Below are 27358 nucleotides of genomic sequence, written 5' to 3' on the forward strand. Positions count from 1 at the left end.
AGTTCATCTCAATCTAATATGAAGCTGCAGCCGTCCAAATGAGTCAAATCAAGTAGATAGTAGATCAGTTTTGTCGCAGTGGTTGTGTTCAGGGTCATGTTATATTAGCCGACTGAGGCTCTGACTTACTACTCCTCTTCATCAAAGGATGCGTTTTATGTCTTGTATCTGTCTTCTATCAATAAGTAAAGAGGTATTTGTACATTTATATCTCCTTAAAAGACGTGTCCTCTACTCAAAAAGAACATTAAAAGAGATTTTTGTTTTTTCTTCTTGCTGTTATCATTCCTCCTGTTGATCCCTTTCATAATACACTTATAATGTCAGTGATGGGGGACTAAATCCACAGTCCTCTTTCTGGGCAAAAATGTATTTAAAAGTTGATATGAAGCTAATATGAAGCTTCAGTCGTCCAAATGAGTCAAAACAAGGAGATATATTTCAAGATTACAGTCTTTTTAGTACCAGAGTCTCTCTTTTTGTTCCTATACTTCCACCACAGATCAACAGGGAAACACAAAGAGGGAATCTGATGCTAAAAAGACTGTAAATGTGGCAGATATCACTTTATATGGACTAACTCAGACTGCTGAAGTCTCATATAAGCTTCACAGCTACTTTTAAATGCATTTTTTCACTGCATTTTTGGCCTCTATTACTTACACTGAAAGCACACTTAAAGAGGATCTTTTAATAGCCAGTATGAACAAGAGGAATGATGACAGCTAAGGGAACCCCCCCCCCCCTTCTTTTTTTTAAGTGTTCATAATATTACTTGGAGGGGGGAAAAATAAGGCGAACCTATCCTTTAAAGTGCGTCTAAATAAAGCTGAAAGCATGAAAGCTACCATGAATCATCCCAATAATAAAATAAGAGAGAGAGAGAGAGAGAGAGAGAGAGAGAGAGAGAGATGTATAACCTGTGTGCTTGATGCTGGGAGTGCAGTGTGGTGGTTGGTGTTGTTGGCTCCAGCCCACAGAGGAGTGGGAGCCTCCTTAGCTTCGCTCTGATTGGCTCAGACACGACTAACTCCATTTTGGAAAAACAGCTGTTTGAAGACACACAAGCTTTTTTCTCTCTCGTTGTGTGCAGACGATACCCACAGAGAGAGAGAGAGAGAGAGAGAGGCAGACAGAGACAGACAGAGACAGAGAGAGAGAGAGTGAGATAAGATAATACTAATATAACAGGCGTTTAAAAGCAAACACACTTCTCCACCCATAGTGTTGTTGTGTCTTTCTGCACACCAGCCTGCTCCAGTTTCGGCTCAGTTCGGCGTGCTGCGATTTTGTCCGAGTGCCAGGAAACTTAACTGGGGGATTCATGGTGTTACATTTCCATTGTAACAAGTGGATAACAGGAGGCGACCGGGCCAAGGTTAGTGGCATTTTTTACAAAACATCTGCTTTATTTGTGTGTGTGCAATATTAAAAAAAAAAGGCGAAATGCTTTTGTGTGTGTATGCGCGCGCGTGTGTGTGGATTTACATGCATAAAAATGGTCGGGCAGCCGCAGGGAGCTGCAGAGTCACGAAGCAAAAAAAAAAAAAAAAAAATTCAACATGATTTTTTTTTTTTTTGGTAGCATTTTTTCCCTCCTCCCTCCCTCCTTCTCTCTCCCTCCTTCCCTCCCTCCCCAATACACATTTCCTCGTTGAAGCACTGTGCACTACATTGTATCTGTCTAAGGGCTTTGCCTCGGTGTCAGCTTTTGTTGAATTTCATTATGAATGTTAATGATATTCCACATTTTTCTTCTTCTTCGAGTGTTCCCATTCTGCTATAGTCGCCCGTGTGTGTGTGTGTGTGTGTGTGTGTGTGTGTGTGTGTGTGTGTATTGTGCAGTTTAAAGGACTGGCATGCTTGTCCTTCCCACACATTAGCTGCTGCATTCACTGTAGCTAATGACAGATTGGATAGCTTTCGAAAAGCCCTCATCTTTTCTCCTCATCCACTGTGCTTTTCTTTATTTCTTTCTTATTATTTAGCTCTGTCAGTGCACCCAGACAGCAGCTCCTTCTCTGTAAACACAAATCCACTGTTTTTTATTCCCTAACTTAATGCAATAACAAGACAATGATGACAGCAGCAGGTTTCCATGCATTAACCTGTCTGTTTAAGGAGTGAAGAAATGAAAGGAGCATGTTTTCTGGAGGTGAATCTTGTAAAATGATATGGATGAATAGAGATGCTGTTAAGAGATTCAGCAGCAGCAGCAGCATCAGCAAGCATCAGCAGGCTGGTGGGGAGCAGCAGCAGCCTGGGACCCCCCACTTTGCATGAGTGTTGCTGGGCAGGTGCCAGCGTTACTGGGCAAGGGCTCTGGTGAAAATAAATACTGGCTCCTTGCCTGCCTGTGGTGGTTTGCCTCACTGTCGACAAGGCTGGCGGACTGTAACCAAAACAGTGCCCTCTCTGAGCTCGGAGCACTGTAATCCAGACCTGAAAATCTACCATCTGATTAAGTTAAAAAAAAAATAAAAAAATTGCACAACTTGGCAGGGTTGCATGTAACCGCTAGTCTTATTATATCAAACCAGTGACCGAAAGAACACATAGAGCCGGATTGTGGCAGGAACAGGCACGGCAAAATAATAATTTGGGGCTTTCATGGTTCAAGGAGAACTGTTGCATGTCCGTAGTGTCGCTTTAAATTTCACATTTTGTAAAGGAAGGCAGACAACTGGGGTACAGATCTAACATGGAGGAATAAGGCTGGGGGGGTAATAGGTAAAGCAGCAACTATCAATTAATTTTTATTGTTGATTATTTTGCTGATTATCATTTATTAATCATGTGGTTTGTAAAATGTTAGAAAATTGTGACAAATGCCCATCACAGTTTCCTGAAGCCCAAAGTAATGAAGATATTCAGTTTATTATCACACAAGATTTAAAAAAATAGCAAATCCTCACCATTTAAAACTGGATCAAGGGGATTTTTTTCCTTTTTTGCTTGAAGCAGCCCCTGACTTTAATCAATAATCAATTATCAAAATATTTGTCGGTTATTCTTCTGTTGATGGACTAATTGCTTGAGCTCGAGTATCGTGCTAAATGCTTAATGTGATGTTTGCATGTTTTGCTCTGAGCAGCAGCTGAAGGTTAATCTGTCTGCCCATGCTTACATTTCTGGACCAAAATAAGAACATTTATAAAGCAAATAATCATCATGTTTCTTTTCATATAAAAATCAGTTGTTGCACCGGATTAAGCCACCTGATGAATTTGAGATGATGTTTTGTACAATCTGTACAGCCTGATGTCAGATACGGCTCTCTCTCCACTGTCTGTCCTCCTGTCTTTGCACCAGCTAACCAAACATGGCCTGTTATCCTTCAAAATGGCCAAAGGGGGGGTGGAGAGTTGCCAGAACAGAGAGTGCAGTGATGCTAGAAACCCCCCTCCGAACCACCCCACCCCAACCCCACTACTGGAGAGAGACACATTAAGCAGAGACACACACATGCCCCCCTGACCTTGGACAGAGCCCTGCAGAACCGTCCCTCTTCTGATTCAATCATATTTACTGAGTCGCTGAAAGCAGAGAAGAAAAATGCACACACACCACTTGGCATTAAGATTATATCTGCTCTTGTTTTTCTATCGTGAAGGCTCGTCCCGTTCTGTGTGTTATGCATCTTCTAGTACCCGCGATGATTATCTGCAGTGCTGCATGACCAACACTCTTACCAACACCGCTCTCCTCCTTCAACTCCTTCCGTAAATGGAAGTCATATCTGTTCCTGCTGAGGGCTGCCAACAATAACATGATTACCCTGAGAACATGTGGACCCCTGTATCCCTGCGCTGAGAGCCTGTATTAAGCACACACACACACGGCGGGGGAGTAATGGTTACTGTGTGGCTGTTTATGTCACTTCTTTTCCAGTTAGTGGTCACCAGATTATTTTTTTTTAGCCAGTTTAACAGCTTTCCCTTTATTCCAAACGTAGTCACACTGAAGGTTAAATGAGCTCCCATCATGTCGTACAGACTGTAGTTTATTTCATTCCTCATTTGAGAACACTGTTCTTCAGTGGCAATAACCTGAGGCAGCTGGATACAAGGCTTTTCTGCAATAAGGATGAGACATTGCATGCTTTAGCTAAAAATAGCAATCTATTCTCAGAATTGGTTCAAGTGCATGCTAGATATCATTGAGATTACGGCCACAATCAGTTCACTGCCCACAGACCTTCCCGGGTTTTAAGAACACAGTGATCAGAAGACAACAAGTCTGCATCTGGGTCCACAACAGTGAAGCATGGTTTGGATACCATGTGAACGCACTGCCCAGGGTCTATTTTTGTATGCTTCCCTCTGTGTAATCATGGGTTTAATGTGTACATATTTCGTGGACGGGGATTTGTCGGTTCAACTGCGTTGACCTCCAACCACATTCTTTGCCTGTGCGCAGAGGACTTAAGCTCCTCTGTTTTTAGCTCCCTGACTTCCCCATGAGGAGCAAACGAGTGCCATCACCCCGAACCATAACGTCTCGTGTGACGGACAGAAAGCACTTTCTGATAGAGCCGACCACCGCAAGGTTACACTCGGGTTATAAAAATTAGGTCTAATTCAATTTATCTACAGTATGTACCACATTTCTGGGGTCTGATGTATAAACAGAGTGTACAAACACAAACATTGCATGCGTCATGTCCCTTGAAATAAACTGGTATTTATGAAAGGGCTGCAACGAAGGATTGTTGTTATTCCTCCTCCATTTATTGTTTTCTTTATAAAATGCCAGAAAAGAGTGAAAAATGCCTTTTATAATGTCTTCAGACAGCTTATTTAGTTTGCTCAACAGTTCAAAATCAAAAGATATTAATTTTACCATTATGTGAGACACATTTCAGTTTCAAATCCTCCCATTTGAGAATATGCAACCACTACTGCTACTGAAATGATGATTTGGTTATCGAGATAGTTTCTGATTAATGTTCTGTTGATCGGCCAATCGAATAACCGGCCTGCTGTTGCGGCTCTAATTTATAACTACATCAAACCACCAGTTTCCCACAGCCAGCAATGGATAATTTGATAAAGTGGACATGAAAAATAAGATGAGATAGAATCTAAATTAAAAAGCATTTGTGCAGATTGTCAGCCAGTTTCATTCACTGATTTATTATTGGACTCTACTCCTCGGACTCTCTGTGTAATCAAAGTGTGAATCAATCAAAGGTGTTTTTATATATATATATATATATATTCAATGTAGATTTTCTTTGTGATAAATTTTACATTCTTTTATCAGAGACATCATTTAATTTCCTTCTGTTAATGCTCTTTTCATTTATCTGTTAATTGTGAAGCACTTTGTGAAGTTAGTACAGGTTTCTATAAATGCTGCTATAGGAACTGAAACACTAATTATCAGTCTGACATCTGCTGGTGATTGAGATATCACCACCTGTGATGGTTTACAGGCAGAAGTAATGAATTAATAATATGGGCGCTATAAATTGCCACAGCAGTAGCTAATGGTCATGTGTGAAAACAACTGCTCTGGCATTGTCAGAGACTCTCACAGTTGGTAATATTGCTTTGCTTTGCTTTTCATTGACAGTTGTGGAGCAGGCTGAGGGATTTATATGCAAACAGGTGGATAATATTTATGTGTAGCTGTGGCAGTGGACATGAGATTTATGCGTACACACAAGTCTAAAAAAAATAAATCTGATGAAAGGATTGTCTGTCCATATTTCTGTCTATCTGGTGTTTTATGCATCTGGTTTCTAGAGGCCAGAAAAACTGAAGTGAGGAGGTTAAATCCCTTGTCACACTACTCAAACTTCTGTGTCCCAGGAGGTGACGAAGGTAATCTACTAATTGCAGGGTTTGCGGTTTGATCCTTGGCTCGCTCCACCTGGCAACACTCTCAACCTCAAATTGCTCCCTGTGGTTATTCCAGCACCTTGTATAGTCACTGAAGAGATACTCCACCCAAAATCTTCTCTTTTTGTTTTTATATATGCGCGTAAAACTACTTATAGATTTAAAAGTGGGTTGTAAAAAATGTGTAGCTTGATTCTTAAAGGGAGGACAGCTTTGGTTTTAAAGAAGCAAAGGGGACTTATAGTGTGAGGAGTGACAGTATTGTGATCATAGAAACACTCTGGCACCACTTTGACCAACGGGAGGAACAGGTTGCCAAGCCTCCAGCATGCACAAATAAACACATGCATCTCCTCGCGGCCTCAACAGGATCATATGTAAATATTGAGATGGAAGCACAGACTGTTTATAAAGATGGATGTAGCGAGGTGTGACATCACCCATTGGTTTACATTAGAGCTCATGTGAAACCATACTTGCGGCTTGTCGTCGGTGCCATCTTTTCCATTTGGAGCCAAGGCTTTCCTAATAAGGTGAGAAGGAGTTGCCTCACTGGGAACACTAAGCTTATGTTAGCACACTTGGGCTAACACAAGCTGCTTCTAATTGTGCTAAGAGGGCAGGTATCATAATCAAATATCATTAAACTTATTGAAATATTGTAGATGTTTGAACTGTTGACTGACACCCACACAGCAGACATCAAAGCATGGTTTGTGTCTTCAAATCTAATTTCAAAATGCCCATCATCACTCTTGTTAGAGGGACTGACTTTAGTGTTTGAGGCCATAATGACTCAATGGGAGTCAACTTGTCTCTTGCGTGCATTGGTCTCAATTTTTTCTTTTTTTTTTGGTTCCTTCATCTTTTTTTCATTCCTTTCCTTTATGTTGCTCTCAGTCAACACTTGTCCTCTCTTATTATCAGCCTGTCAATCAACCGTGAAGCACTTTGAACTACATTAAGCAGTGTGAAAGGTGCTATGTAAATAAAGTTGGATTTGATTGAACTGGAGCCAGCATCTAGTGGCCATCAGTGGAATTGCGCTTTAAGGAAGTAGCTCCGCACAGACTGACTTTAGCCTCAAGACATGAGAGTTGCTGCTTGGATAGAAGCAGTGATTTCAACCATATGTTGGTGAAAATATTGGTATGTACAGAGCATACTTACAGGCAGCAAAGGAAAGACAAGTTATGCTGCGGAAATAATATGAAGTTCAAGTTGCTACGGATCTTTTTCCCCCTGCTGTGAAACTGGGTCACCGTCGTAAACACAGTGAATACAAGCTGACCACAGCCTTTGTTCTCTCTGAGGGATCAAGCTACCTTATTATATCCACAGGGAGTGAGTGCGTTATGATTTTAAAAAAAAACACATTTTGGGTTGAGTATCACTTTAATGTTTAAGAGGGTACATTGTAGATACAAGCAAAACAATAATTGGCACAGGAAAATAATATATTGACTCAACATAAATGGTTTTGTGCTGAGTCCTAAGCCTTGTATAGACTGTTACCCAGCGTGTGGAGATGAGCTTCAGCTGCAGACACTAAGTGGATATAGAAAAATAGATGGGTAATACATATGCAGCAGTCATTTGTTTCTGCATTTAATAAGACGCAAATCTATTTCCTCACATATTCCCTCTTTCTGATAGATGACATTGTTTGGCGAGGGTTGCTGTTCAGAGTGGCAACACATTTGTTTTTCAGCATTAATGCGAGTTGATTTAATGCGGCACGGCTAGAGTTAGACTCTCTTATTTCAGCCGGATTGGCCCACAGCGTCAGCATAAATTTCACAGCTCAGGTCAAGGTGTTGAATAAACACAGCTTCATATCTATTTGCTGAGAGAGTTTTTAATCAAACCTTATTATGTAAATGGTTTTTCTCATCCGTGTGAATCGGTTTGGAAGTAAAAGAGACGTGCCTTTTTTTTTTTTTTGGACCCAGCAGGTCAGTGAAAGCTGATTTGATGAGAATATGTCCATGTGAAAAAATTTAAAAAACAACAACCAGAAAATGAGCTGTGATTATTTTAGATGAAGTGGCCTGTTTATAAAAATCCATGTGATGTGAAGTAAGTTAATATAAACTGTACTGACTGCATTTGTATCAGAGCAGGTTTGGCATGTTTTTCCTGTATACCTATATAGATGATGCTTTTATTTTGTAGGTCTGCAGGCAACCCTTTTTTTGTGTGTGTTTGCTCTTGGGGGTGAAGGTCATGCAAGTAAAAGAGATGTGCCCCTTTTTTTTTTTTTGGACCCAGCAGATCAGTGAAAGATGATTTGAGGAGGATATGTGCATGTAAAAAAATTCAAAAAACAACAACCAGAAAATGAGCCGTGATTATTTTAGATGAAGTGGCCTGTTTTAAAAAAAAATCCATGTGATGTGAAGTAAGTGCTAAAATTGTTGAACTTTAAAAGTGATGAGACAGAAAAAAATGCTCAAGGGTAAAGAAGAAAAAGAAGAAAAAAAAGAACACTGTGACCTTCAGTGTTTGACAGCGATTCATAGGCTTGTGATCTGCTTTACGCTTTGATTTCGTCTGCTTTGAGAATTCTATGGCTTTAAAATATTTGGGTGTTTTTTTTTTTTTTTTTTGCTTTAAAAGGTTCCCGGAGGAAAAATGAGGAGATGTGTCAACAGGAGACAGCTGTGACAGAAACTAGAGAGAAAATTATTGACATTAAAATTCACTTGAGAATGATATATTAAAAGTATTTCCCCCCTTTTTAGTTGCTTAGTGGAAAACCCCCATTCATCTTATGTGTAAATACAGTAGATTGTGACTGTTTAATGGTACATGATGAATGAAGGGTCATGATGAAAGGTTTTACTGAGGCTTTTTGTAGCTTTTAATATAAACTGCACTGACTGCATTTGTATTAGAGCAGGTTTGGCATGTTTTTCTTGTATACCAGAGGTGTCAAACTCATTTTCATTAAAGGGCCACATACAGACCAATCTGATCTCATGTGGGCCAGATCATTAAAAAGATGGAGGGAAAGAAGGATGGAAGGAAATAAGAAGGGAAGGAAGGAAAGACAGGCAAAAGGAAGGAGGGAAGAAAGGTAGGAAGGATAGATGGAAGGAAGAAAGGGAGGAAGGACGGAAGGAAGGAAGGTAGGGAGGAAGGACAGAAGGAAGGAAGGTAGGGAGGAAGAAAGGGAGGAAGGACAGATGGAAGGAAGGAAGGAAGGAAAAGAAGACGGGAAGTAAAGTGGGCCGGATTGCACCCCTGGGCAGGCCGGTTCTGGCCCACGGGCCGCATGTTTGACACCCCTGCTGTATACCTATATGGATGATGCTTTTATTTTGAAGGTCTGCAGGCAAAGTTTAACAATTGCTCTCGCTCTTTTGTGTGTGTGTGTGTTTGCTCTTGGGGGTGAAGGTTATGCATGCACCCTTTTTTTTGTCCCCTTTCAATCATATCACATCCTTTTTAGATTAGCAGTGTGAGAAACGTGTGATGATGATGATGCAGCAGAGTACAAACCACACACACACACACACACACACACACAGAGGCCATAGGGACAGGTGACAGGGAGCGACTTGTGCCTCTTCCTTCAAATGACTTTAAATGCAGCGTAACGAGCAGTTGTGGCTGCAGAGTAATCAAGTTTCAAGCTCTGTAAGCGAGAAGTCCTGAGCTGAATGCGGGTTTCTGTTGTGTGTTATTTTATTAGCGAGGATACAGGGCGAGGGGGGGGTGAGGGGCGAGGGAGCTGTGGGTGGAATCCTTCTAACAGGTGTTATAGCCCGCAAACCTAAATCGTATATTATTACAAATTAGCTAAGTGGTTAGATGTGCTGCACGTAGCCAAGAAGGACATATTATGTTTCTCAAGTCCTCAAAAAAAAAAAAAAAAAGAGTAATGAAAACACCAGCAGGGGGATATTGCCTTATTTAGCAAGGCAGGCAGCTTCTATCCTCCCTTTTTTTTTCCTCCCATCACCCTCACTCTTTCTCTCTTCGTCATCTACTTTCCATCCATTCCTCCTCCTCCTCTTCTTCCTCCTCTTCTTCCTCCTCCTCACACTCACCAATCCTCTCCTCATTTTTCTTCCATTCCCTCCCTCGCCCTCTCTTCACCTAACCTCCATCTCTCTCTCTCTTTTTACGCCTTCACCACTCCGGTCCTCCTCTTCCTAGTCCGCTCAAGGGTCTCACTCAGCCTCCCGCTTGTATGTATATGTGTGTATGTGTGTTCATGTGTGTGTGTAGAGAGAGAGAGAGAGAGAGAGCCTGGGAAAAAGACAGGACATAAACAACACAAGCAAACAAACCACCTGCTTCCTGCTGAGGTCTCGTGTTGTTAAATGTGTCGACGGAAATAGAAGCAGGCAACCTTGCAGCTGAATTAGAATAGATAGAACGGCCGGTGGGAGGAAAATCAGCGACGGACACAGCCGTTATTCACGCACAGTACATCGCTGCCTGTCTGTCTCTGTGTTTTAGGAGAAAAAAAAACTACGCTTCTTGACACCTGAGGAATTATGGGAATAGAGAGGTCAGAGGTCAATCTCCTCAGGGCAGGTGTTGCTATCAATAAAATAGTACTACATGACTGTATTTGATCTGAATCTTAATCACACGATGCTACGAGACAGCAACTGATGATGATCCTCATTACTGATTCATCAGTCAACTATTTCTTCAATTGAATTATTTAGTCTATGAAATGTAAAAGAATAATGTGTGATAGTGAAAAATGCCCATCCCAAGTATAGAGCTGAAACAATTGGTAGATTAAGTGATTTGAGTTGTTAGGCAGAAAACTTGTTGGCAACCAGTTTTATAATGAATTAATCATTTAAATCTTATTTAGTTTGAGCCTTTATGTCAGAAGGAGGCAATTCATGTCAGAATTCGCTCCTCTTTAATGATATGACTGGCCATTTTCTCTATATTTCTTCCCATGTCTCATGTGCAGAACTAAACCACCAACCATCTCCTTACAAGTATAATGTGTGTATCCAAAGTCTGATATATTGTATTAGGCAAGACAAGGCAAGGCAGATTTATTTATATAGCGCATTTCATACATAATGGCAACCCAATGTGCTTTATTAGACCTTTGCTCCATTGTTAAACTTATAAAAACACGTCAATGAGCCACAACATCGCAGTGGCTGACATGAACATTCACCACAAAGATTACAGTCAAAGTCGTCTGTTTAGAAATGACTCCAAAGACTTATAACAGAGATCACATTTTCAGTCTCAAGCAGTGATCCAGTTGAGAGGCCCCTCGCTGTAGTTAATGCTTGTGATCCCACCAGACGAGTTGCAGCATGTTTCAGAGGTGAATGCACCAAGTCTATGTTTTTATAAAAGCCACGTCAATCTGCACAGACGAGATCAAATATGGCAGGAAGTCGTATATATCAACAATAAACACAATTAAAATGGGCAAACAAGGAAAGCATTAAACTACATGGCCTTAATTTCCATAGTATAAGTGCAAAAATCAAGGAAAAAGCAATAAAATCTGTGCTTAGGCTACCGTAATTACTGTAGTAGCAGAGCAAGCACTAAATTTAAAAGGCAGCTAGCTTGACTGCAGACTCTTCACTTAGATCGTAATAAAAACGTGACGCAGCCAGAGCGTGATTAGCCGTGTCTGGTGTAACCACGGAGTCAGGAGAGTAGTTCTTTGTAAGGAAGAAGCTACTGAGCATGTGCAGAAACGTGATTCCTTTTTACAGAGCTTTGCTAGCTTCTTGTACTCCCACGTCACAACCTCTTGACTTTGTATTACATTTCAGTTTCTCAAAGAACTTCAGTCATAATGTGATTGCTGTTATTAGTGTTTGGAGCCATTTCTAAATAAAATAAGATGATTGTAATCTTTATAATGAAGGAACATGTCAGCCAGGGCAGTGATGAGGCTCTGATGTTTTTTTAATGGAGGAATAATAATAATCAGGCTTTGGATGCAATTCCTTGTTGGTTCAGCTCTGCGCAATAATGATTTTTCTATTCATAAATCTGCATATTCTTTTTTTTTCCAATCCATTGATCTATAAAATATCTGAAAACGACCAACGATGACATCAACAACCAAGATATTTGATTTACAATCACTTTAAAAAGATCTAATTTTCAGGGTTGAAGAGCTTCATGAAATTTGGATTTAATTTTCTATAAGTTGACTCATCCTTTCAGCTCTATCTAAACTGATTAAACTATAAAAATATCGCACAGTATTTGAATAGTAACATTTCAGAGTTAACTGAATAGAATAACAAGCCAAAACCAGACATAAGATTAATTCAACTTTTCTGAAATATTGCTTTTTAAACAGCTCACACCACTTCTCCAGACACACAGCAGTCACCCTCATCTAAATATTATCAACTTGGACGTAGCAGCTTTAAGAGTTATACCCTTAAAGTGCTTCATCCTTCAGAGCTGCTTTACACACTCATAAATTAGTTTGGCTTTGTAAGTAAACAAGAGAATAACTATTCGGAAATGTTTGTCACAGAGGACATCAATCTCGTTTACTTGTTTTTATCGTGAGCTCTGATAAGCAGCATTCCCAGTCTGCGCTAGCTCGTGATATTCAATCATTGTAAAGTCTGGATGTCTCGACAGACACGTTTGTTTTTCTTCCGGCCTGCGAAGAGTCTCGAGAATGATGAGACGAACAGTTGTTGCAGTGTTTTTTGCAAATGGAAATGTGAGAGTATTTCTTCTTGTGTGTGTGTGTGGAGGGTTTTTTTTTTTTTTTTTTTTTAAATCACAGCCTCGTTTTGGAGTCCAGTTGGAACACCTGCTCCTGACTCAGCTGTGAATCATGTGTGGCTGATGAGGCTCAGTCACACCCATCTTTATTCACACAAACAAACACGAACCAGGGGATTCCCTACAGCCCGAGGCAGGCAGGGCATGCTGCTACAGTACTCTCAGTCGGATACGTCTGGCTGTCTGGCAGCTGGACTCCGCCGGTGCCTGAAAAGCATTGATCCATCACTGCTCATTTGCTGTTTCTTGGCCACAGCGACACACACACACACACATACACCTACACACACACACCCACACACGCATATGTTCTACATTCAACACCTCTGGTAATGTAACCTTTAAAAAACAAAACATAGATATCCGATCCTGAGTCCGATCCCATTACTTTGGTGTGTATTGTGTGAAGATGGAGCAATATTATGATGCACGGGGCTCTCGGAGTGATATTGATTGGCCCAGCTGTTGCTAAGTGAGCTGTGCTAACAAAAGGGAACAGGGTCTGCAGAAGAAGTATTGTCTGTCGCTCCAGTGTTGTTTATCATGCCATCCTGCCATCTGTTTAGCAGACGAGACGACTTAGAAAGATTAACAAAAATCAATTTAAAGTGCGAGTCTGCAGACGGATGATTTGGGTTTCCAGTTTGTGCTTAGTTAGTGTCACTGAGTGGAGATCAGCCTGCCTTAATTACACATATACAGCCCTTTTTCTTTTTTTTTTCTTTTTTAAAGGCATGAAGGGTGTTCTGTGCAGCGGCCGATCATGTGATGTGGTCATTTTGGGTGGGATCACTTGATGATGTCATTTAAGGTGCCCTTTATCCAATAATCCTTCACTACGGGATATTTGGCGAGTAGAGTCTCGCTCTATAAAGACTCATGTTACACCAGCACGCAACAGCTGGTCATTTTTTTACACTTCATTTTGTCACATTTGGACAGAGCTAGGCTAGCTGTTTCCACCTGTTTCCAGTCTTGGTGCTAAGCTAAGCTAACACAGCTTCATATTTAACAGGCAGACTCTGGAGTGGTATCGATCATCTTATTTAGCTCTCTGTAGAAAGTGAATAAGTGCACTTCCAAACTTTAACTCTGCAGCATAACTCATGTTACAGTGAATGCTCTGCTTGAAACACAATTATGAACTCATAATTGTATAGCCTCCTATAAAACAGGCCTTAATGTGGAACAGGAAGCTTTTATTTGTTATGTCTGATTAATGCATTTTCATATCCACATTCACGCTACTGCTCTATCTGTATGCTTCCTGTAGGTCAAACCATTCACAGCCACAACTCTGCTATAAAATACAGAAATCCTTTATTTTTTTACTTCCTTTCTGACACTGTCTCCACTTTCATCCTAAATGTAAATATGTTTAATGTTCCTGCAGTGTGCTTCAGCATCACCTTAATCTCTTACATAATGATAACCCTGCTGGTACACAGATGGGGGTGCTTTCATGATCAAATTAAGAGTTGGGCAATATGATATCCAACTGAAAACTGTCTGCAATTAGTGCTAAATTCAACTGATGACCAGCTGTCAGTTAAATTTAAGGTGTGACTGTGTTTTAGCTTTAGTGGGAAGCGGCAGTAGGAACCAGGAAGTGGGTTGAAGTGGAGTGGACTTGCTGTTAAGTTTTTTCCACTCATCCAAGAGGCCTCCGCAGCTCTTTTCAGTGCTCATATGCTGGTGGTCAATTCAGAGGATGGGTGCTGAATCACTGATCGACACTTAAACCACACTGAAAAGTTTATCATTGATTTTTTTTTTTTTTTTTTTTTTTGACCACCCAAGGCTCACGTTGCTCTAAAACATCACTGCATCTTTGAACTTGTAATCCTCTACAAGCCAGTTGCAGCCTGAAGTTAAAAGGCTTTCTGCAGAGTCATCAAAAACTGTGCAGAAAAACTGCGTGAAGACGTCAAAGCTGAGTCTTCAGTTTCTCAGTTTCAGAGTGAGTTTTCTGTTTTGACTCATTCAATAAACTCTGCATTAGAGCTACTGTCAACAGATCAGTCAGTTAGTTAACCGGCATTCAATCAACTAAGTCATCATTTTCACAATTGATTATTCATATAAGTGGAGCTGAGATGATTAACTGATAGTCAGTCAACATAAAATTAAGTGGCAGCAATTTCAAAAATCTATATTTTCTCTGCGTTATGTCCTTTTAGACTGTTGGTCAAACAAGATATTTGTTTTTCATCATCTTTTGACATTTTAACCCTCCTGTTGTCCTCAAGTCAAGGAAGGAAGGAAGGGAGGGAAAGAAAGGAGGGAGGGAGGGAGGAAAGAAGGCACAGTCAAAAGAGACGGGGTCAATTTGACCCGGGAGGACTACACAAGGGTTAAAGACTAAATGATTTAATTGATCAATAAAGACAGATTTGGTAGATTAATCAATAATAGAAATAATCATGAGTTTGCAGTCTTCAATTCAAGGTTAAGTTCTCTGGTTCATGATTTCTGGTTTATCATAGCCTATGATTGGATATCGGTGGGTTAGGGTTTGTTTTATGTTGTCACTGTAGTCACTTAATTTACTAATTTGATGATCAAATGATGATGAAACCTTTTTATCAAGAAAATCTGCAAACTATATTTACTTATTCTAGCTTTGTTGCCAAAAAGATTTAGATAAAGTTGTTGCACATTAGAAAGTAAAGTAAGGAAACCAAGTAAAGAAAGTACATTTTAAATATTTCATGTAGTTTTAAGTTATTTATTAAGAAAAAAAATACAAACTATTTTCTTGTTCCAGCTTCTTAAAAATGTGAATTTAATTTGCTTCTTTTCTCTGTTGAACTTTAAATTGAATATTGGTTTGTTATTTAGCCAAAACAAGACATTACAGTTTTAATAAGTAAATGATAAATAGAGAGAGATATAATAATCCACAGATTAGTTGATAATGAGAATAATTAGTTGCAGCTCTGCTTGGCTTCACATGCCTGCAGTCTCAGTATCAGTATCTCTTTTTTGAAGCCATCGGTATGTGCCAGTATTCCTCCAGCACTGACGTCTCACGAGGGGAGAAACGCTGGATATTGATCTCCGAAGGGCCCCGAGTTGTGAAATGGGGGGGTAGGGGGTGGGGGTGGACCACGACTCAGCTGCTCTGAATGCCTGCCGCGATAATCTGTCTGAGCGAGATTGATTTTTGATTTCGCCGTAGCTTTCTGAAGAAGAAGAAGAAGTAGAAGAAGAAGAAAAAGAAGCCGCCTTGCCAGATCCTTTTGTTTTATTCATTAGCTCACTCAAGACTTTTTCCACAGGAGCTGATGCTAATAGCCTCGGTCAGGCTTCTTATCTGCTGTTCCTCGGCTGATTCATAATGCCTTCAGGCGTGGGAGCTCGGTACGCTCATTTAGGATGGCAATTATGTTGAGAGTGGCGGTGATCATTCGCCAGTATCTCCTCTCAGTGAAAAGGAGATGGAGAGAATTGTGTTGGGTATCCAGTGTTTATCACTGATAATTCTGCATGTCTGACAGAGAAGATGGAAACTTATACTGTGACTTAATAGTAAGCCTGAGACTTTTAAAGTGCACCCAAGAGAGAGAGAGAGAGAGAGAGAGAGCGAGAGAGCGAGAGAGAGAGAGAGAGAGAGAGAGAGAGAGCGAGAGAGAGAGAGAGAGAGAGAGAGAGGAAGCTGGTGAAAACATCTTCTGAGTGGCAGAGATTTGTGTCTTCTTGCCTCTTAGGCGAAAGGCAAAGTTTTTTTTTTTTTCTTCCACAGTGTAAAAGAGCTATCTAGCAGTTTTTGGCAAGTTGCAATATTCACTCCACCAGGGGAAATAAAGCCCACTCACACCCAGCCGGGGAGGGGCGGGGGGGCCCCATAAGAAGAGGAAGGAAACAGGGGGCGAATATACACACCAGGAATGAATGGACAGAGCTTTTTTATTTATTTATGAGAGGAAAACCCAAGTGAGTGAACAACAATGCTAAATCCCAACAAGGAAATACAGCTCCCTTGTGTTGTTGAAGTGGGCACGTTGTCAACCGAGCAGCTGCTGACATCATGTGAATAAGACAGTGCCCAGACCACATTTTTTGACGGAGAGGGGCTGAGAGGCAGAGAGCTGAGGCAAACACTAGTGCTACGGTGCTCTCTCAGTCAGCGTGCGACACTCAGCGCAGCGGGGACGAATGGATTTGGATGAATTGGCTTGAAGCAGTCTGCTCGTTGGTTCTCTACAAGCAGGACGAAGTGACTCTGAATCACTTGGGTAAGATTAGCTGTTTTTTAAATGTTTCAGTCTTTAGTTTTACTGTGAATCTACTAGATGTTGATTCATTGTGAGGCAGAGAGAGAGAGAGAGAGAGAGAGAGAGAGGAGTTGTTGAGGAGCTGTTTTTTGTACTGAGAGATGATGAAATATCAAATACAGTCATTCAGAAAGTGCAAGGGTGGTGGTTTTAGAGAGAATGAATGTGCAACTTTTTAATAGTTGACTTACTTTAGGTTGTATTTAAAGGGAAAATGCAGTAGATTACCTAGCTTCCCTGTTTGTCTGTCTTATATCTTTTTAAACTGAGTATATTCAGGTTTTTGGACTATTGGTTGGACAAAATAAGACATTTAAAGGTATCATCTGGGAAACTGTGGGAAATGTCAAATGATCAGTCAAGAAAATATAGAAGACATTGATCAATCAGGGAAAAGATCATTGGTTAGTTGCTTTTAAATGAACTATATCGTGTCAAACATAAAGGTTAATCCCAGAGTAGTTCTCTGTTTGGCTCATAAAATGCCAGAAAACAATGAAAGATCTTGATCATTTTTTCCATAAATGTCTTGTTTTGTCACAACCAACAGTCCAAAACCTAAAGATATTAAGTTTACTGTCTCAGAAGACAAAATAAACTAGAAAATATTCACATTTTAGGAGCTGGAATTAAAGAATTTGGACTTTTGACTTAAGAAATGACTCAAATTGATTATCAGAATAGTTGGTGGCTAATTAAAATAATAGGTGGCAACTAATCAATGAATGGATGAACAGTTGGAGCTCCATAGTTCAGTAAGCCAACGGAAAACTTTAGTTGCTACGTGAGGCAGATGCAACTCATTCACGTGGAGGCTTTTTGCTTTGTCAATAACATGCGGCAGAATTAGTTGACAGACCAGAAGTCGGTGGGGTAGAAGGCTCTAATGGACGTCTCAATCAGCAAAGAAGCCCGTCTTTGTGTGGGTTATTGCAGATAATGTGAGTTTATTACACACAAATCAGGCTTAAAAGGCTCCAGCGGGATAGTAGTGAGCCTTGCCTCTCTAATGGGCTCCATGTAAGTGGCTCTGCTGACTCATGTTCCCCTCAGTGATCTCAAAGGCTTTGGTTCCTAATATATTCACGCCAAAGCCTCCCTTGTTGAACGCCACCTCGCCCAGTGTGTTGGTCACTGTTGACGTTCAGACTTACCGCTCAGCGCTCCGCAGCATTCAGCATCCACACCAGGATTACAGCTCTGTGTTTGTTTGGATATGATAATGCAATGCGGCATCTTTTTAAATAGTCAAAATAGAGGAATTAGCAGAATGTGAATTAGGATGTGTCCCTGAAATAACTTTTATAGAGAGAGAATCCCCACTATCGGAAACTATCCACACTTTTACAGAACAGTGCAGTGAGGCTCGGCTGAAATGAGCTCATGAACTGAGCTGCAGTCATTTCCCTTCGGAGGATTGAGTTGTTATTGTCTTGACTGGAAATACATACAGGTGGGTGACATTTGTCTTTGCCACAGCGAGTCCAGCTGCAGTTGTGTCGAATTTCCCCCTTCTTATATACACACACACGGACACACACACACACACACACACACACACACACACACACACACACACACACACACACACACTTGGCCTTTCACATAAAGGCACCCTTTTTATTAAACTGGGACATTAAAAACAAACTCCATAAGTCATTATTTGTGGAACGTGGTCATGAGATACTGTCAAGGTTTCATTGAGGAAGCTGTGACTGATGCAACACTCCTCGCATCATATCTGTGTTATAGGTCAAATTATTACTCATACAGAAGGCCTTTTGAGAGGACTACAGTATGTCATCTACAAAGGATCGTTTTAGGGGGCTTGTGCCCGTAGGAGTTTGAAGCTGAATCAACTTATAGTTAAACTTGTCAAGAAAAAACTGCAGCTTCGAGCTTCTCAAATGTGAAGATCTGCTGCTTTCCTCTCGTTTATTTCCTTGTAATTGTCAGAAAATATATAAAGTGAAGACAAATGACTGTATTTGTAAGTGGCAGCGTCAGATGGAAGGCACGATTATTTTGTTATTCAACTCGATAAACAAGAGCTGTAATTAGTTCAGTTGCTTGTTAGACAGAAGGTCATTGGCATGTTTTTTTTTTTTTTTTTTTTTTTACAGATCATTTGCCTCAAAGTCGCTTTAAATGTTCATTTGCGTTTTATACAAATCACAGCCGGTTGCACAACAACAATAACAATAACCTTCCACGGCTTCAGTCAGTCAAGCGAGCGCTACGAAAACAAGTTGATCATCGCTCTGTGTGTCTCTGCTCGTATCAGGGATAAAGTGATTTTAAAACGCAGCGCCATTAAAAACGCCTCTCCCACAGCTGAGACCAGGCAGCCGGGCAGAAGAGAGGATGTAAACACATGCTGCACCATCACCATCACCACCACCATCGTCGTCATCATCATCATCATCCCTCCATGGAAACCTGTTAATGATCTCATGGCAGGATTTGATCCACATGCGCAGGCAAGCCGGCTAATTAAACATAAAAATGGCAATTAGATGGGACTAACATTAGCCACATAACAACTGAGCCGCTGGAGTAGAAAGAGGCAAACACAACACAGAGCAGACATGTAGACACACAGGCAGGGCTGCTGGTGTGTTTTTTTGTTGCTTCAGACAAAAAAACATGGGAATCTTCTAGTGAAATCTGTCAAGCTACCTTTGTGTCGTCCTCCCGGGTCAAATTGATCCCCTCTGTTTTGACTGTTCCGTCTTTCCTCCCTTCCTTCCTTATTCGTTCCTCCCTCCCTCCTTTCCTTTCTTCTTCCTCCCTTCCTTCCTCCTTCGTTCCTCCCTCCCTCCTTTCCTTCCTTCTTCCTCCCTTCCTTCCTTTCTTTCTCACTCATTTCCTTCCTTCCTTCCTTCCTTCCTTCCTTCCTTCCTTCCTTCTTCCCCCTTTCCATCCTCCCTTCCTTCCTTCTTCCTTCCTTCTTCATTCCTCCCTCCCTCATTTCCTTCCTTCTTCCTTCCTTCTTCATTCCTCCCTCCCTCATTTCCTTCCTTCTTCCCTCCTTCCTTCCTTCCTTCCTTCTTCCCCCTTTCCATCCTCCCTTCCTTCCTTCTTCCTCCCTTCCTTCCTCCTTTCCTTCCTTCTTCCTCCTTTCCATCATTCCTTCCTCCCTCCCTTCCTTCCTGGACTCGAGGACAACAGGAGGGTTAAGAAGTTTCACCGGTTGCAGAGATGAACGGTGATTTGAAAGTGAAATGTTTCAATTCTCAAGAGCAACAAATCTCCATAGACGTTAACTGATCTGAGTGTCTTAGCAAGCTGTAGAAAGTGTTTCCAGCAGCTTATGACGGCAACTGTCACCGATCAGTTTACTGAGCTGTAGCTAATTAACATGCCAGGTCTGTGAGTTGCTGTTAATAATGCACGGTATGATAACAGAGGGGGCGGGTCTCTTTTCTACAGAAGTGATCCAAGTTAGCTGGTAGCTCAGTGATGGGATCATCAATATCATCATTTAGAGCTTCATCACCTAAAAGCCTGAAAGAGTCGAAACATCCGGGTTTCTGTGAAGAGTCGACCTGCTGTATGTGAAAACTGCCTTGAGATCAGTTTTGTGGTGATTTGGTGATTTATAAATAGATTGATTGATGTTACAAGTTTGTCACAATTAACTGAATGAACTGGCCAACTGCACAGATCTTAATAATGAATAGAAATGCACAGTTGAGTGTCATGATTGTAGTTTAACCCTCCTGTTGTCCTCGAGTCAAGGAAGGAAGGGTGGAAGGAAGGAAAGGGGGGAGGAAGGAAAGAGGGAAGGAAGCAAGGAAAGAAAGAAGGAACGGAGGGTGGAAAGAGAGAGGAAGGAAAGAAAGCGAGAAGGAGGGAGGAAGGAAGGAAGGAAAGGGGGGAGGAAGGAAAGAGGGAAGGAAGCAAGGAAAGAAAGAAGGAACGGAGGGTGGAAAGAGAGAGGAAGGAAAGAAAGCGAGAAGGAGGGAGGAAGGAAGGAAGGGTGGAAGGAAGGAAGGAAAGAGGGAAGGGTGGAATGAAGGAAAGGAGGAAGGAAAGAGGGAAAGAAGGAAGGAAGGAAGGGAGGAAAGAGAGAGGAAGGAAAGAAAGAGAGAAGGAAGTCAGAAAGGAAGTCAAAACAGACTGGGTCAATTTGACCCAGGAGGACGACAGGAAAGTTAAAGGGGACATAATGTGCTTTTTGTCAGCGTCTGTTATTTTTATGCTATTATGTCAGGTGTCTCATCACATTCTTCTTTATAATGTTGTTATCCTGTTTCTTCTGTATAGTCCCTCCTTTGTCGCTCTTCATGTGGTTTCTTCCATTTTCCCCCCTCGTTGTTTTAGGTGGATTTTCCCTTTAAATCGAGGGTTTAAGCACACAGAGGATGTTGTGTTGCTCTGTACAGACTGTAAACCCCCCCCTGAGGCAAAATTAGGTCTGTACACATTACACTGACTTGACTTGACATGTCTACATTAACAATGGTCAAAGATCCAAAAACTCCCTGCGAGACAAAAGCCAGGGCTTCAACCTGCTCGGAGAGACTTTTGTTTACAAAGTTACCTCTACTTCCTCCTCGTGATGACATTAGATCATGTAGCTCTGGTGCCTGAGACAGATAATCAGCATTTTTTTCTCGAAGAAGTTCCTTTTCTTAATAACAAAAAGGAAAAACTATTGACAGCTCATTTTTAAAGCTTATTCTTCTGTGTTGTCTTGAAGCGAGGAAGAAGAGGGACAGCACAGACAAGTAATTACTTCATTTTATCTGCTTCTATTTATGTACAAACAAGATAAATGTGTGATTGTACTTAGTGCAGTGATATCTCTTTTAGTAGAGAGAGAGAGAGAGAGAGAGGTTGAGAGGAGGGGGGAGAGGTAGAGAGGGGTAGAGAGAGAGATCTGTTCTGAGAGAGAGAGAGGTAGAGGGAGAGAGAGAGAGAGAGGTAGAGAGAGAGAGGGGTAGAGAGATGTGTAGAGAGAGGGGTAGAGAGAGAGAGAGAGGGGTAGAGAGAGAGAGAGCGGGAGAGGGGTAGAGAGAGAGAGAGAGAGAGAGAGAGTTAGTGAGGGGTAGACAGAAAGAGAAAGAGAGAGAGAGAGAGAGAGAGAGGTAGAGAGGGGTAGAGAGAGAGAGGGGTAGAGAAAGAGAGAGAGAGTTAGTGAGGGGTAGACAGAAAGAGGGAGAGCGGGAGAGAGGGGTAGAGAGAGAGAGGTAGAGAGAGAGGGAGAGAGAGGTTTCAATCACAATCGCACAATTGATCAGAAAACTGGTAATAAGAGACTTTACTGGGATTGTTCAGCTCTAATTGGTAGTTGGTGAAAGCCTCGGTTGTTTAAACTCAAGGTTGTGTAAAAGGCAGCAGAGGTGTGATTGTGAACCTGTGAGAAACCGGCCTCCTACAGTGAATTTGGCTCAGTAATGACTCCACAGCTCCCTGGCTTATCTACTGTAGAGATGACTATCTTAACGGTAGGATCACACCACCACCACCACCACCACCACCACCATCAGGAGCCGGGAACACAGAGCGGCTCTTGTGTTTTTCGGTGTGGGAGCACTCTGAGGGGAAATGCCGTCGGCCCCCAGAACTCAGTGACATTTCCTGAGGTAGCGCTCTTTACCTAGGTGGGGGGGCTCAAAGATCGCCCTTTTGCAGCAAATTTCAATTTCCCAAGCGTCTCGCCTACATCTCTGTGCAGCTCCTGACCTCTGAGTGAATGACCCAACGTGCTTCCTTTCTGGCACAGGGCACGGATACTGTACATAGGAGACAGAAAACAATTGTGAGACCTTTTTTTTTTTTTGGGTTTGAATGATGATAAAAGAATATGAGTGAAAGCGTTTGGGGGGAGGAGAGGGGAGGGGAGAGGAAGGGGGGGACAGAGCGGCTTTGGATGAGCATGTCGTTGTGCGTCGTGTCTGCCAGCTCATTTTTATTCCTCTCTCATTCTTCTCTTTCTCTTGTTCCCCCTCCGAGACTTCAACACCCCCCCCCCCCCCCCCCCCCCCTTCTCCTTCATGTTTCTTAAAGATTCATAGCATAGCAAGTCAGCTGTTCATGGTCATGGTTTTTAAACAATGTTGTCTGTATGTAAGTGGAATGTAGTTCAGGTATGATGCCGGTCAGAGAGGTTAAAGCTATCTGGACCGAAGCTATCTGGAGGAGTAGCTATGACGACATTTAGAGGATGAAACAGGTTTTTATCTCTTCTTTGAGCCTGAGGACTACTTCCTACTACTACTTTCTTATCTCTCTGTCTGCCTCTCTCTTTTCTTTTTTTTTTTTTTTTTGTGGTGTTTTCTGGAGCAGTCTTCTTTTTTGTCCTCTGTTCTCCGAGGAGTTACCAGCTGTATAGTGTTTTTAGAGGTTGGCAGGATCCATGACCCAGTTAAATATGGACCGAGAACAGGAAACAGAAGAAGAGGAGGAATGAATGGCTAATGGGGGAGCGCGACTCGCTTTCTGGCCCCGCCTCTGCCTTGTCTTTGAATGGTTTCAAGCTCTTTTACCCTGGCTCTCCATATTGATCAGTCCTTTTTCCAGACCCCCCCTCCACCCCTCCTCTCTCTCTCACACCCCCCTCCTTTTTTTCTCTCCTCTAAATCGTTGCTGTGTAAGTACCTCTAGGACAGACAAATGGACTCTCTAGTAGAAGGGGTATGACTATGCATGTGTGAGAGAGAGGCCTGCGAGATTTGGAGCAGCTTTTTTGTTTTTCATGATGTAATTAGGACGGCCAATTAGCACAGATGTCGCTAGTGCCATTAATCGCCGCGCAGAAATAGAAATGGCAATTATTAACACCTTCATTCTTCTTCTTCTTTTATGAATTTCACTCTCGAGCTGGCGTCGGCTTTTTCAGGTTGTGGAAGTGCTTCTGAAGTGCCCCCCCCCCCCTCCTCCCCTCCTCCCCCCCTCCCTTTTTCTGCCCACTCTCTCTGTCTGCATTGGTCATTTTCAGTCGCTTCTGAAATAGCTCAGCACAAGTAATTTAAAAAAAAGAAGAAGAAGAAAAAAAAAGAAAATTAAGTCTCTAGCCAGTTTTTCTTGTGTGTCACGTTGACTCCACAGAAGAAGAACCATCCTCCCACAGCTCCTGCAGACCGTTAAAAGGAAAGACAGCATGTTTGATTTATTCGCTTCTCCTTACACCTCCACAGCCGCCTGACATTACCTCTCCCCCTCCCTCCCTCTCTCCCTCCCTCCCTCTCTGCAGGTGTAATGAGAGCGCTGGTCATGGACAGATGATGGACGTGGAGGCGACGTCGTACTCAGACTTTATCAACTGTGATCGCACAGGCCGCAGGAACGCAGTGCCCGACATCGCAGGCGAGGGGAACGCAGGGGCCAGCACCAGTGAACTCACCAAAGACCTGGCAGAGATGGACCTGAAGGCTGCAGGTCAGTGTGCAAACATCTTGAATACAGGTGTAACACAAATGTGAAAGCAAGACAGATATGCATTAGAGCTGGGCCGATATGCTTTTGTGCCTTTAACGATTTTTGGGTCCCGATTCGATTTAAATTGCGATTTTATATTTCAATTATTGTGATTTTCTTTCCTTAAACAAGAACAGGTTGAACCCAAACACTTGATAATACATCATAAGTCATATTTTATTTATAACGTGCTTTTACAAGTGCTCAAAGACAGAGAACATAAAAAATATGGAACAAAGTAAAAAAGACATAAAAGAAAAAGAAAAAGACATAGTGGTGGTTAGTGGTGGAGCAGGTCTGTGAGGTAGGTGGGGGCCAGGTTGACATACATGCATACCATTTGTACCATACTGTATGTTACACACCTGAGTTCACAGACAATGAAAACACAGACAGGTGGCTTTGCTCTGCATGTGATCTCAGTGAGATTTGATTGTAATCCTCAGTAAACGAGTCATGACTGCAGCACAGCGACAGATCAGTCTTTGCTTCCTCTTCTAGCAGCAGGGGTTGTTGAGTTATTAGGAGGAACGTGTCTCAATGTGACGCAAATGTTCTCAGTTTGACCATTGTGTGTGTTACTGTACATCGCTGACTTCCTTTTTATTCAAGGAGAAGTTTCCCATGACATGATAAGGCAATATGACCCATTATAAATCTACTGTTATAACGCTGGTGTGGTGGGAAGCCTCAAGTTTGGAAAATAATCTCATGTCACGTTGACAGTGTGTCACTAGAGGAAGTTGTAGTTCCTTCCTCGGGATTGTCACGACTCTTTTTTTTTCTTTCTTGAGTCAGAAAGGAGATTTATTGCCGGCTGAAAGAAAAGCCAAATAACTTTTTAGCTTGATTATATTTACTCGATTAAAGGATAGGATTAAAACAATAGTCTGGAGCCTGTATGAACATAAAAACAAGTTTTGCTTGTTGTAATCATTCCTCCTGTTTATCTCCAGCTGCGATAAGGCTTCAACCATCCAAAGTAGTTGAATTATGTTCATATCTTTTCAGTCACTTGTGTTTTTAGTGCCAATTTCCTTCTTTTTGTTTCGTACTTCCACTGCAGCTCAACAAGGAAACTCTGAGGTCATTTTTCACTAGAAGATATTCTCTTGATTTGACTACTCTGACAGCTAAAGTCTCACATTAGCCCTAGCTTACATTGAAGACATATTCAGAGATCTTTTAATGTTCGGCATGAACAATTATTATTATCAAGCAAAACCTGTCTTAATGTTAATATGGGCACCTTGGGACAGTTGTTTGAAAAGAGACTTGAATAATTGTGAACCTGTCCTTTAATTGATTAGTTGAGAGAAAATTAATCTAATTAAACTATTTTCAGTATCAAATAATCAAAGCTCTGAAATGTGAAAATGTATTTATTTTGTTTGTCTTAACCCTGTTGTCCTCAAGTCAAGGAAGGACAGAAGGAAGGAGGAAAAGAGGAAGAAAGTAAGGAGAGAAGGAAGGGAATTAGGAGGGAGGAAGGAAGGAAGGAAGGAAAGGAGTAAGGATGAAAAGAGGAAGGAATTTAGGAGAGAAGGAAGGGAGGGAGGGAAGGAAGAAGGAAGGAAAGAAAGAAGGAAAGAAGGAAAATGGAAGGAAAGAATGAAAGATGGAAAGAAAGAAGGAAAGAAAGAAATTAGTCAGGGAGGAAGGAAGGAGTCAGGAAGGAAGGATGGAAGGAGCAGGGAGCAAAGAAAGAGGGGAGGAGGGGAAGAAGAAAGGAAAAATTAAAGAAAGAGGAAGGAAGGAAGGAAATAAGGAACAGTCAAAAGAGGTGGGGTCAATTTGACCCGAGAGGACAACACAAGGGTTAAATTACTGTAATTTAATTTTCTGTGGTTTTGGACGAAGACATGAAGACGTCGCCTTATACTCCATAATATCATAATAGGCATTTTATTATTGTCCAACTGATTGAATCAATTTCATTAAGAACATAATCTGCTGATAAATAGATATTATAATTAATTGTCCTCTACATGATGTGTATACGCTGTAACTGATTTTTGTGCACATTGTTTCACGTTTCTCTTCCAGGAGACCCGGGGGCCTCGCCAGCCCCTGCGGCCGAGGGCTCCACTAGCCAAGACGCCCAGGGAGGTGGAGGCCCGTCCTAAACTCAGCCGGAGGCCGAAGGGGGGCAGAGTCAAGGAGTGATATGTAGATTTTGGAAGCAAGAGAAAGTGGAGAGATGGAAAGGAAAAAGGAAAAATGAAAGAGTGTTTATTGGTTGTCCTAACCGGGCACGAGGACACCTTCGCTCACTGCCGGCTTGTTTGGAGCTCTCGGTGGCCCGAATGCACGACTTTTTATTGGATCCGATTGTAACACACGGGGAACAGAACAGAACAGAGTAGAACTGACAGTTGAGATGCTGCTCTTTTTGCTTTGTACTCTGTTAGTCATTTATATTCCTGACGCAACAAGAAAGCACAGAAACTTTGGATGTCTGTGGAGATGGATGGAGCTGAACAGAAATACATTTATAACACTCGAAACATCGTTCCAGCCTAATATGGAACTGTGTCATGGAGGGCGTATTCATAATCATCTGTTTGTCATTTTCTTTCTTTCTATGTCAGTGTGTGTGTGTTTGTGACCCTCTTGTTCTATTTCATTGTCTTTTCTTTTTTTTTTTTTCTAGTACAAAAGCATAGTCACCATTATACTGTCGTGTACGGACTTCATATTTATTGCTAAATGTTCAGTGATAACTTTGTGATAGCAATTTTCTTTGTGTAATAAAATACTTATGAATCTACTGTAACCTTCGTATTTTATGCTTTTTAAGTTAAGGCTTCACTAGAGGCCATTTTCAGGTTGCTGTTGCTCTGGACTCAGCAGGTAAAGGAGCTGTTAAAGGTGGTGAGGTCAAACCAGCCAGGATTAATGAGCCCAGCGCTGAGTTTTACCAGAGTCATAAATATTATTGAATGCAGCTTTAGTGTACATTAGGATGGCCAAAGGAAACCTGGTGTTTACATTACCACCTTGCACAGCCCCAGTGTTCCCATTTATCTCTTTGTACAAAAAAGAAAC

The 27358-nt window shown here is 41.6% G+C and overlaps 1 protein-coding gene across 3 annotated transcripts; it reads left to right on the forward strand.

The window, feature by feature from the left end:
• Positions 1 to 1163: 1163 nt before the first annotated feature.
• Positions 1164 to 27080, forward strand: pkig (protein kinase (cAMP-dependent, catalytic) inhibitor gamma). 3 transcript variants are annotated; one of them, XM_053317525.1, is made up of 3 exons: positions 1164 to 1378; positions 24087 to 24271; positions 26357 to 27080. In XM_053317525.1, the coding sequence occupies exons 2-3, from the start codon at positions 24115 to 24117 to the stop codon at positions 26434 to 26436; spliced, it is 237 nt and encodes a 78-aa protein (XP_053173500.1). In that variant the 5' UTR covers positions 1164 to 1378; positions 24087 to 24114; the 3' UTR covers positions 26437 to 27080. The 3 variants fall into 3 exon arrangements, with proteins under 3 accessions (XP_053173500.1, XP_053173502.1, XP_053173501.1); XM_053317527.1 differs by lacking the exon at positions 1164 to 1378 and adding an exon at positions 16757 to 16846; XM_053317526.1 differs by lacking the exon at positions 1164 to 1378 and adding an exon at positions 23663 to 23981 and having other exon boundaries at positions 24085 to 24271.
• The last annotated feature ends 278 nt before the right edge of the window (positions 27081 to 27358 follow it).

This window comes from Scomber japonicus, chromosome 4, assembly GCF_027409825.1.
Source record: "Scomber japonicus isolate fScoJap1 chromosome 4, fScoJap1.pri, whole genome shotgun sequence".
In the NCBI taxonomy this organism is placed as follows: domain Eukaryota; kingdom Metazoa; phylum Chordata; class Actinopteri; order Scombriformes; family Scombridae; genus Scomber; species Scomber japonicus.